This window comes from Vigna umbellata, chromosome 4 (genome assembly GCF_029865625.1).
Source record: "Vigna umbellata cultivar VRB3 chromosome 4, Vumbellata_1.0, whole genome shotgun sequence".
Classification (NCBI taxonomy): Eukaryota; Viridiplantae; Streptophyta; class Magnoliopsida; order Fabales; family Fabaceae; genus Vigna; species Vigna umbellata.
Window position 1 is genome coordinate 71439088 of NC_142168.1, and position 10848 is coordinate 71449935.

Sequence of the window (10848 nt, forward strand, 5' to 3'; positions counted from 1 at the left end):
GGCTAATCGATTATCATCCAAGATAATTGATTATTCCTGAAACCACACTCAAAACCAACGTGCAGATAATCGATTATAACTAATGATAATCAATTATTTCCAAATTGAAACACATCCTTGACATGATCGAGCATTAAAACATACATACATCAATCCTAGATCACGTGGAAACATAGTTAACACATCATACATGCATTCAAGCATCATATATCATGTAAACATACTCAAACACATATAATACATCACTTGAATAATCCAGATCCAATCATTGACATGTTATACCCCCAATAATAAGGTGCAAAAGTGTATCCGATAAAAACACCAAATAGGGTTTTCAATCAGCCAAACTAACTAAGCATAATGCTTACAAATGAGAACAACGAAGATGAAAATTTTCCAAAATAGAGTTGTTGTTGTCAGGCTGTTTTCTTCCAAACTAAACATCCGATTGACGATCCTAATGGTCATAATGAAGAACCATATATACGGAACTCACTGTCCAAAAATCATCCCAATCCAACGGTGAATGACTTCACAACAACGAAAACACCAGTGCAGATTTTATGAAATTTTCCAAAACAGAGTTGTTGATTCAAGGTTGATTTATCCAAAACTAGACTTTCGATTGACAATCCGAATGGTCAAAATGAAGAACCATACGTCTAGAACCCACTGTCCAAAAATCAGCCCTATCCAACAGTGAACGACTTCACAACAACAAAAACACTAGTGTAGGTTTTATGTTATGCGATAATGACTTATTCTCTTCCTTTATCTCTCACTGGGCTTTTCTCTCTCTTAAAATGACTCTAATGTACCTTATTAATCTGACCCATCTCCACTAAAACAAAGTGAGACATAATGGTCCACATTATTTGGCATATTCTTCACATAGGAAGGGAGCCCTACAACCCAACACTTACAACACATATTTGCATGAAAACCCCAAAGCATCATAACTTTGTTCTCTATAGCATCAAACCCTTTGTTGGAATAATCCAACAAAACATACATAATACATTCATAGGAAAAACTCATTCACAAATATTACAAAACCCTATGCTCATTCATACACAAACTCTTACCCAACAATAATCACGAATAATTATAATCATATACGCATGTATCAAAACAAGGATTATCAATCAAGATATCAAGAACACATATAACATACAACCATAAACAAACAAAGGTAAGCTTCTTCATACCTTGGTCAATCATAAGGCTTTACTACAACCCTAAAAAACTACCAATCTTCTTTTACATTAAAACATTTTTGTTGCTCTCTCTCTCTTCTTCTCCCAAAATGTCAATCTCCTCTCTTCCTCTATTTTCTCTCTTTGATTTAGAGTTTCTAGGGTTTCTAAACACCAAACCACCCCTTAATTAATTTCTACATCAATTAATTAAAGGTAAAAGACCATTAACAATTATGTATAAAAATTAATTAAAGGTAAAAGACCTAGTCAAAAATATAAAAATATAACATAACAATTACGTTCTAACAAAAATATACACTCAAGAACATTAATTTCCAAACAAAAACTCAAAGTCTTAAAACTACTTGTAAAACCAATATTTTTCCAGATCTTACATTTTCTACCTATGTATTTTTTTATATTTATTTTGTAATTATCAATAAATATACTTTATCTTAAGTCAATAAAATTAATTTTGGTTAATTTTGGTGTATTTTACAAATTTATATATTTTATTTATTTCTTATTATAAAAAACATATTTCATTAAATTAAGAAATTATAAATGAAAGTGGATAATTATAAATAAAGGAGGTTTCAAGCCTCCGCAAAAATAATAGCCACTAATAGAAGATGTTAAAACTCTCTAAAAAAACATTCCGCAATATAAATTCGATACCAGGGGTCATAAAAAACCTCCTACAAATTAATAACTACGACTTTAACTATGGAGGTTTGAAAAATTGAAAAATAACAATTAAATAACCTCCACAAATTAAAAATAAACCTCCATTAAATAACAATATTTTTGTAGCGTGTGATGAGCTCTGGAAGTATTGAAACAAATTCATCGGGCTGAAGAATGTTCTCCGCTTTGATATCTTCACAACTTGTAGTACTCATTAATTTGAGACTTTATATCTTTATCTTCAATTATTTTCTAGTGGTAGTAGTTCCCAATGATGAACCTTTGTCTGACAACATCTTCAATAATGTATTTGAGAATCAACGAATCTTAAATGTCGTTTGCTTTCTTATAAGAATAATACACATCGAATAAATCATTAGAAAGTGCACTAAGTAGAGTGTGTTAGCATACTTTACTCGCATGAATCCAATCTTCAACTTGTTTTGAATTTGAAGGGAGACTAGAGTTGGGTTTTGGATATGAAAGAGAAGTAGTAACTCCATACATGTTAAAAAGGCTAGACACACGTTTTTTATATATCTAGGAAAGGTTTTGCGGAGACCGTCTGCATTATGGAAACAATGTTCTAATTCTCTGGAATTGGGTTATTAATGTCAGTTATAAGTCTTTAAGATTGTTGTAGAAACTTACAATAATATCATCAACAATAATTTTCAAGACGTGTAGATTATTTTCCTTAGGGACTTTATCTACAAGTGTGTTGCGTAAGTCTCCCACGAATACAATAAGAACTTTCCAAAAATTTCGAGGATAACAAAACTAGAAAGTATTTTCAATAACTAAACCTAGGACATTTATGGAAAAGAAGAAGAAAGAGAACAAAGGGACGAAAATGAAATGGCTCAAGATGATTTTTGTAAAAGAAAGAAGAAGAACTCTTGATGAAACTATTATGCGAGAGAGAAAATTATTCAAGAATTTGTTTCGTGCCTCTTTGAACGTATGTTTATCTTTTATTTACAGAGATTGGATGCATAAGGTAACCAACCCAAAAAAGGCCATGTCTTTTAGAAGATCTCGCACTTTATTGTTTAAGACTGAATCAGCATCCATAAAGAGAGGATGAAATCCCGATGCTTGTGGAAGAGGAGCAACAACCTTCAATATTGCTTGCGAACTAGCTTCCAACATCACACTGAAGTAGCAAGCTATAGATGCAAAGTTTTCCATTCTTTGTAATATACCTGCGGGAACTATCCACGGAATATTGCGTGTTTCATTACATTGCCTTGCCTTGCCTTGTCTTGTTGTTTCACATATTTTTTTTGTAAAGAGAGACAAGAACATAATTCCGTTTGGTGTTGCTTTCAAATAATAGTTAATAACACAGCATTTTAAACATTTATTTTTCATATTATGTTATTTTCTTTAAATGTGTGGTCATTTTGATTCATGAAACTTGATTTTTGCTCATAAGTAAAACTTTCCAAATTTGAAAACCTTACGGATTAAATTACCAACATTTTGGACAATTTAATTAGAGTTATCAACAGGTATTATAGACTGTGAGTTGCACATAATAAATAATAAAAATGTAATTTATTCAACTAAAAATATATAAATTATATCATATTAAAATTTGTAACTAGTAAATAATTTTAACATATAACCTATATTTTTGATTCACAATAAATAATATATGTTTCTGTTTTAATTTTTAATAATTTCTTGCAAACTTAAAAACTCAAGTTAGGTCTAAAGATATTAAATAAGTTAAAGTTAAAAAAAAAGTACAATAAATTATTTTGTTCCATTGATACTAGAAACATATAAAACTATGGTCTTGATTCTTCTAAATGAGAAAACACACTTTAAAAATTAATTTCGCATAAGAAAACTTTGAAGGATAAAGTGTAGTTGGAAACTAAAATCGTTGACTAGAAAATTAATGATTTAATTTTTTTTATAAAGTACAATACGTATTTAATAAATCTAAGTTAATTTGAATTAAATTATTTTTATTCAAAGTTTATTGTTGCACTTTGCCCTTTTTCTTTAATTATATATATATATATATATATATAATATCGATTTTTTATTAAGAATGTATTTGAATTTTGAAGATACAATATATATTTGATATTTAATTATAAGTGATATTTAGTTATAAATTGTTACTATTGACATTAAAAAGGCTACAGAATATACACATGTTATGAAAACAAAATCTATTAGTTTATGAAAAAAAAACAAATGAAAGTAAATATAGAAAAGTGAAAACATATAATCTTTTAAGTTTGTATTTATAAAAAATGAATTTTAATATTAAACTTAATTAAAATGATTAGACACGTACAAAAGGAAGCGTCCACGGTGGCTCCCTCTCCCACAATTTAAAATTAAGTAAACACAGCACCAATAATTAGGAGTTATTAATTTACCACGACGCCACCAAAATAGAAGCTTGACTCCATCCTATGGAAGAACGACACGTGTTTGAAGAGCGCGTCCACGCCAATGTAGCGGCAGGGAATTACAACCATAGAGACCCACCGAAGAAACTACCTCACGGAATCCAAATCTTCGTTCGCTTCCCTTTTCTTGCATTGCCCTAATTCCTCAAATTCCCCTCTCTTTATTCTCCCAGATCCCGGTAAACGCCTCCTTCGCCTTTTCCCTCCCTTTCTCAGGAAAATTCTCCCAATTTTCTCGAGAAAGTGAAACGGAATTATGAGCTTTCAGGACATCGAGGCTGGTCGGCCCTTCGGTTCCAGGCGTGGCTTGACCAACGGCAAGCAGGACCCCACGCAGGCAGTGGCTGCCGGAATATTCCAGATCAACACCGCCGTCTCCACCTTCCAGAGACTCGTCAACACCCTCGGAACCCCCAAAGATACCCCCGAGCTCCGTGAGAAGCTGTTAGTTCTTCATCATCACACTCAATTTCTTTGATTTCAGCTAACTGATCGTTATTGACTTTTTATTTTCCGAAGAAAAAGATAAAGAAACGTTCCCTCCCCCCTTTCCCCCCTTCAACATCAAAATTGTCGAATCAGCTGAATGGCCGCTCGAATTACAATATTTCCATGTTGCTTGGCGTTTTGGGGATCGTTTTCGTTTAGATGGGCTAAGTTTGGGTTTTTTTTCGATTGAATTGCAGCGGACCTTTATTTTTTGGGAAGAATGATCAAAATTGCTATTTCTGATGCTTTGATCGAGGTTATATTTCTTCTTGTTGTTTCTCTAGTCGGGATTAAGATATGTAGTGATATGCTAATTTTTCAATTCAAGAACAGGACATTCTATGTAATGGAATATTTGGTGATTATCATGTTAAGTAGTTATACTTTTATAGAAGGTAGCTTCGTCATTCAAAGTAGTTAACAGATGAAGCCGAGGGATGTTGGGAATCTGAACTCTTTTTTTAGCCTTGCAAACTGGACACTGTCCCTTTTGTATATTAAGTTTTGATTTAGTAGAACAAGGACCTCTTTTGCTATTACTGTGGTTGACTAATATTTTAACCTATTTTAAAACTTACAGCCACAAGACAAGACTACATATTGGGCAATTGGTGAAGGATACATCAGCTAAACTTAAGCAAGCCAGTGACATTGATCACCATGCTGAAGTTAATGTAAGTTTGAACCTTGATCTTGTGTTTTACTGCATCTGAACGAGCAGTTTGTTTATTTGGTCCCCGTCTCAGTATTTTGTGATCGTCTTCCAAAATGCATTAACTCCTCTGAATACTATTATTACTTATATTATTGCGGTCATTTTTACTGGATTGGTAATTTTATAATCAATCTGCATCATTCTTTTAAAGAATACTATGAAAGTTTGTGACAGGCAAATCCTTTGTATGGTTGCATGATCTTCAATGCCTTTTACCTAAAAGTTTTTCTTATTTTTGCAGGCAAGCAAGAAGATCGCAGATGCTAAACTTGCGAAAGATTTTCAAGCAGTATTGAAAGAGTTTCAGAAGGCACAACGTCTTGCAGCTGAAAGGGAAACAGCATACACTCCTTTTGTTCCCCAAGCAGTCCTTCCTTCCAGGTGATTTATCAATTATAATTAGAGCCTATAGAAGTTTAGGGGCAAGACTATGTTTCTCCTTTGTTTTGAAGTGTATGGCTTATGCAGAGTGGGACCTGTTTTAGATTAGGCTACATTTAGAATTTTGCAGTTTAATATTATGCAATTGGTTTCTAGGTTATCGATTCTTCTTCTGTAATCACTGCCAGTGTATAATATACCTTTGCAAACAATGGTATGACGGAGATTTTCCTTTGGGCTTGCAGCTATACTGCTGGTGAATTAGGTGTTGGTTCTGATAAATCACCAGAAGAGCGTGCCTTACTCGTGGAATCAAGGAGGTATTTTCTCATTTATGATTAGTAGTATGTCAGTGATTTGCAGATTCATTTTGTGTATTATTGATCTATTTCCAATATATGGTGTGGAAAAGCAATTTTTGAAATGTAATATTGGGTTAATGATCAGGATTATTAACCATTTGAAATTTAGAATTGGTGAAAAATAGGATGCTTTTATTTATTGTTTCATCTTTGGTGGTTCGAAGGAGCTGGAATCATGAATTGATCGTGGCTACATTGTTAAGTTTGATTGGACAACTGAATGTCAATTGTTTATCCTGAAAAAGGAAATCTTTCCATTTTAGCTGTTGGAGTACCACATATTCATCTGCAACATACTATTATCCTGAAAATAATTGATATCAACTACCAAAAGCTCCCTTCCCGCTTTTTTTCTCTTATAATGCTCTGGTGTATTGAAATTGGTGGCATAATCAATGTTAGAATTATCCGTTGTGTCTCTAAAGTAGATGAATAATTGAATTTATGCGTTATCGGAGTTTTCAAATTTTCTACATTGCATCATTTCAGTACCTTAGCTCTTGTTTTATTCATGCTGCAGGCAGGAGGTTTTGTTCTTAGATAATGAGATTGCTTTTAACGAGGCCATCATTGAGGAAAGGGAGCAAGGCATTCAAGAAATACAGCAGCAAATTGGTGAAGTTAACGAGATCTTCAAAGATCTTGCTGTGCTTGTCCATGAGCAAGGAACCATGATTGGTATTTTTTCTCATTCCCTTTTATTTTTGTGATTGTGCACATTTTATATCGCTGTATACAAATTTATTTTTCCGTATTTGTTCATGTTCTCTAATGCAACTAAATTTCATTTTACAGATGATATTGGCTCCAACATTGAGAACTCCCATGCAGCAACAGCACAAGCAAAATCTCAACTTTTAAAAGCTTCAAAGACCCAAAGATCAAATTCCTCTTTGGTAATGTATCAATTTCTAATTGCCACAAAATTACTAACCTCCTTCCATGAAATGACTTTTTATATGTGGAATCTCCAGAGGAGATATCTTCTAAAGAGGGTTTGACTAATGGCCCTGACCACAGAATGGAATTTGATTTAAAAATGATTTTGTATTGACTTGTTGTGCTGATGTATTTACTTGCAAAATTAAATTTATTATGATTACAGTACATGACACGTATTTTGGAAATAACAATGGATTTATTTGAATAAACTCCTCCACAAGAAGAAAATACGAAGGAAAAATTAATTGAACTTATATAAATTTAAACTAGTTTACGGATAAGCTAATATGTAGAATTTCTCAAAAATATTTTTAACTTGTGCATGAACTAATTTTACATTATGGAGAAAAGTTTATTTCATTTTATATTATTTTCTTCTTCTAGAAATACTTATAGAGAAACGTATTCTGAACATACTATACATGCAGCTTAAATCTTTGTAGGTGGATTAGCCTGTAATTTTGTCTATTATTATCAGTTTGCACATTGCAAACAATATTTGTTTTCCATTTTGAAAGTAGGATTATTGCATCGTTGTCATAATATGGAAGGGAAGAAGTGGTTGATGGAATAAGTAATAAGCTTATGCAATTTCCTACTTAAAGGAGTTATCATAGACTGTCTACCATCTTGAAAGACTTGTTTGTACATCGTTGGTCAATGTTTAGTCTTTTTTTCACCCTTTTGAAATCTTGGTGTATTTCCCTTGTTAACCTTGTGCTCTTTTATTTTCTCCATAGACATGCTTGCTTTTGGTGATTTTTGGGATTGTGCTTCTGATCGTGATCATAGTTCTTGCTGCTTAGACAAATATTGTCTCAATTCCATTATGAAGTAAATGCATATATACAGAGCAGCAGATATCATCTTCCTTGCTGAAGATATAACTTGATCGGTGTTTTGTCGGATCTGGCGATTGACTGGAGTTTGTTGCATCTGATTTCAGTACAAGATGTGGGAATTCCCATGATTTTGTTGTGGGATGTTATGTTCTCTCTATATGTTAGTGTTTGGGGTTTTCAAATATGTAACGACTTATGTTGTAAGTTCTCTCCTTGTTTCTTTAATTGAAAAGGTATTAATTCTTTCATTTCCCTTGTAAATGCAACACTGAAACTGGCTGGTTGTGCTGACTAATCAGTAAAACCTTCGTATATGGTAATATGTTTCTCTTTTAGTGTTTTTCTTTCCCAAAGTTGGAACTGTAATGTGTATGAAGAAAAAAATTGGATGTATTTGATGAGTTTATTCGGTGAGTGACATTTATTTATTCGTGTGGGGGAAATTTCTCGTCTGTGTATTCTGAAAGCCCAAAAGGCAAGGAAGGTGTGGAAAATTGCTTTAGTTTTAGTATTTATTTTTTTAGATAACGGAAACCCTTTTTCATTCGAAGGTAAAATTCATACTTCTAAGATTGGCCAATCCCTATAGAAAGGTAAAGAACATTAAAAAATTATATGGAGTTTCCTGGCAATTTCTTCTTAGCTCTGAAAGCGACCTTTTAATTAACTTGTGCTGCGTAAACGTGCTCTTTGTAATTTTCGTACATCTAGTGTTGTCTTTGATGGAGATTTTATTATAGTGCATATACATCCAACCGTAGTTGCAAAGTTATCTTAGATCATTTGTTTCCTTGCATTGTTCCAGCAACATCAAGAGTATTACTTACCCACTTCGTCGTCCTTTGTTGTGTACTCTATTGTTTATGTCGGACCAATTGAAAATGTGGGTTAGAATGTGAGAAGGGGATACTATTTTATCCTTTTTATGTAGCTATGTGGATCACACTTTTGATTTCTAATTATAAAGTTTTAGGTTGGTGGGAATTTCAAAGCAATGCTGTGTTTATTTGGAATTATATGTCTAACAAGATAAGGAAAAATTGTTGAAGATGCTGAGTGGGTCAAAATGTTTTGGATGAAGTGATGAAGAATCGAGGTGGTGGAATAAATATGTTTAAGACAAGGTAAAAAATAAAAGAGAACTGTTTTAAATTCTTGTTCAAGAGTAATACTATTGAAAACTGGACAAAGTATCCTAACAACATTGGAAAACTAGACAAGTATCATAACAGGGATTGACACAAGTTGTGATTGTAGCACACAATCTGAAGTCCTCGAAATTACAAACCCTTTGGACAAAGAATAGAGAAAGTAAGATATATGAGCTTGTCAAAAGTAGAGAAACGAATGCAAGAGATTTAGATTAAGATGCTTGAACAATGAATGGAGAAGGGTTTTTTGCAGATCATGGTATTAGTGAGATAGAGGGCGAATGACATTTGACTTATTTCCATAAAATTCAAATTGGAGACGTAAAAGAGAGCATTAGATGCATGTATCAGGATAAAGTTATTGGACTCTGATATTCTTATTGAAGTTTGAAAGTGTGTTGAAAAAAAAAAAAGGTTTCATTTGGTTCCCATAGTTTTTCAATAGGGTTTTGAGATTTAAGCTGCCAAAGTGAGTAAAATAAAAATACTTTGGTTCTATATTAAAAACAATATTTTATTAAATATATTATCTTTATCTTATCTTTATATTTTATTTTTAGTTACTTTGTTATTATTTTTTATTTTTATTTGGTTTAAATCCTTGGATGGTCTTCATATTTGTTGAGAAAATCTCAAGTCAGTCATCTTGTTTAAAACAGTCTTAATTGAGTCTTAAATTTTGTAAATTTGTAACAATTAAGTCATTTTCGTTAAGTGGTTCAAAAACGATGTCAAGAGTTGAAGATGTGTTGCACAATAAACATGCTGATGTGATGTTTTTATTACGTGAATTAAGATTTAAATTATGATGTATTAGTTTTTGACATGATGTTATGTAATTGGTCAATGTGGTTAGCAAAATAAATTAGGGATTTTGTGCAACTTTGTGCTTAATTTTGGCAACTTTGTGCTCTATAGCAATGACAGGACTATTGTTTGGCAAAACTTTGATTATCCAACTAACACCTTATTAGGAGGTATAGAGTTTAGCTAGAGACGACCGACTGGTTTCTAGTGTGTCCGAAAAAGACTATTCGAGTGGAGCTTTCTTTATGGTCATGCAATTAGATGGAAACCTCATTGCTTATCCAAAGAACAACGCAACATCTGGCACTTATGCTTATTGGGCTTCAAACACTTTTGTGGACTTATAGCTCGAGCTTGATGCCACGGTCTCTCTTTGCATTGGGATTTCATGTTTGAACGAAAATTTTAGCCCTGGAAACAAATCACACAACACAAGTTCAATCTACCATGTCACACTTGCTGCAAACGGGAACTTGATACTGTATGAACACCAATTTGAGGACAACATTAACTCTACAAATGTTCGAGTATTGTGGAGTACCTCGATTGAGAAATGTTAAATCAAGGGGTTTTGTGGCTATACGAAACCTCTTTCTCAGATTTTTTTAGATTTGTTCAAAGTTTTCTATGTCTTCCTATTAAATCTTCATACACTACACAAAATCAATATCCTTTCGATAATTCTGTTTTTTCTTTTGTTTTAATGTTGATTGTTTTAGGGTTGTTTTTAGGGCTTTTTAAGTAAATTTTTTGGGGTTGTGGAAATTTTATATTTGGGTGAGATCCCAATGAAACGTTTTTGAGAAAAAAAATTAATCTTGATATATGAGTTAGGAGG

At 32.5% G+C, this 10848-nt stretch overlaps 1 protein-coding gene across 2 annotated transcripts; it reads left to right on the forward strand.

Moving 5' to 3' along the window:
• The first annotated feature begins 4401 nt into the window (after nucleotides 1-4401).
• Nucleotides 4402-8387, forward strand: LOC148201136 (syntaxin-22-like). Of its 2 annotated transcripts, XM_088114285.1 has the most exons (7): nucleotides 4404-4765; nucleotides 5391-5484; nucleotides 5767-5906; nucleotides 6152-6226; nucleotides 6789-6946; nucleotides 7064-7164; nucleotides 7951-8387. In XM_088114285.1, exons 1-7 carry the CDS (start codon nucleotides 4578-4580, stop codon nucleotides 8014-8016), a joined length of 822 nt encoding a protein of 273 aa, XP_087970411.1. In that variant the 5' UTR covers nucleotides 4404-4577; the 3' UTR covers nucleotides 8017-8387. The 2 variants fall into 2 exon arrangements, with proteins under 2 accessions (XP_087970410.1, XP_087970411.1); XM_088114284.1 differs by lacking the exon at nucleotides 7951-8387 and having other exon boundaries at nucleotides 4402-4765; nucleotides 7064-7938.
• Nucleotides 8388-10848: the final 2461 nt, after the last annotated feature.

Excerpts from the sequence above, each read along its gene's own strand:
- LOC148201136 (XM_088114284.1), top strand. The coding sequence starts at position 4,578 with ATGAGCTTTCAGGACATCGAGGCTGGTCGGCCCTTCGGTTCCAGGCGT. Across the intron at positions 4,766-5,390 it reads CCCGAGCTCCGTGAGAAGCT|CCACAAGACAAGACTACATA; the intron begins GTTAGTTCTTCA and ends TAAAACTTACAG. Across the intron at positions 5,485-5,766 it reads ATCACCATGCTGAAGTTAAT|GCAAGCAAGAAGATCGCAGA; the intron begins GTAAGTTTGAAC and ends TTATTTTTGCAG.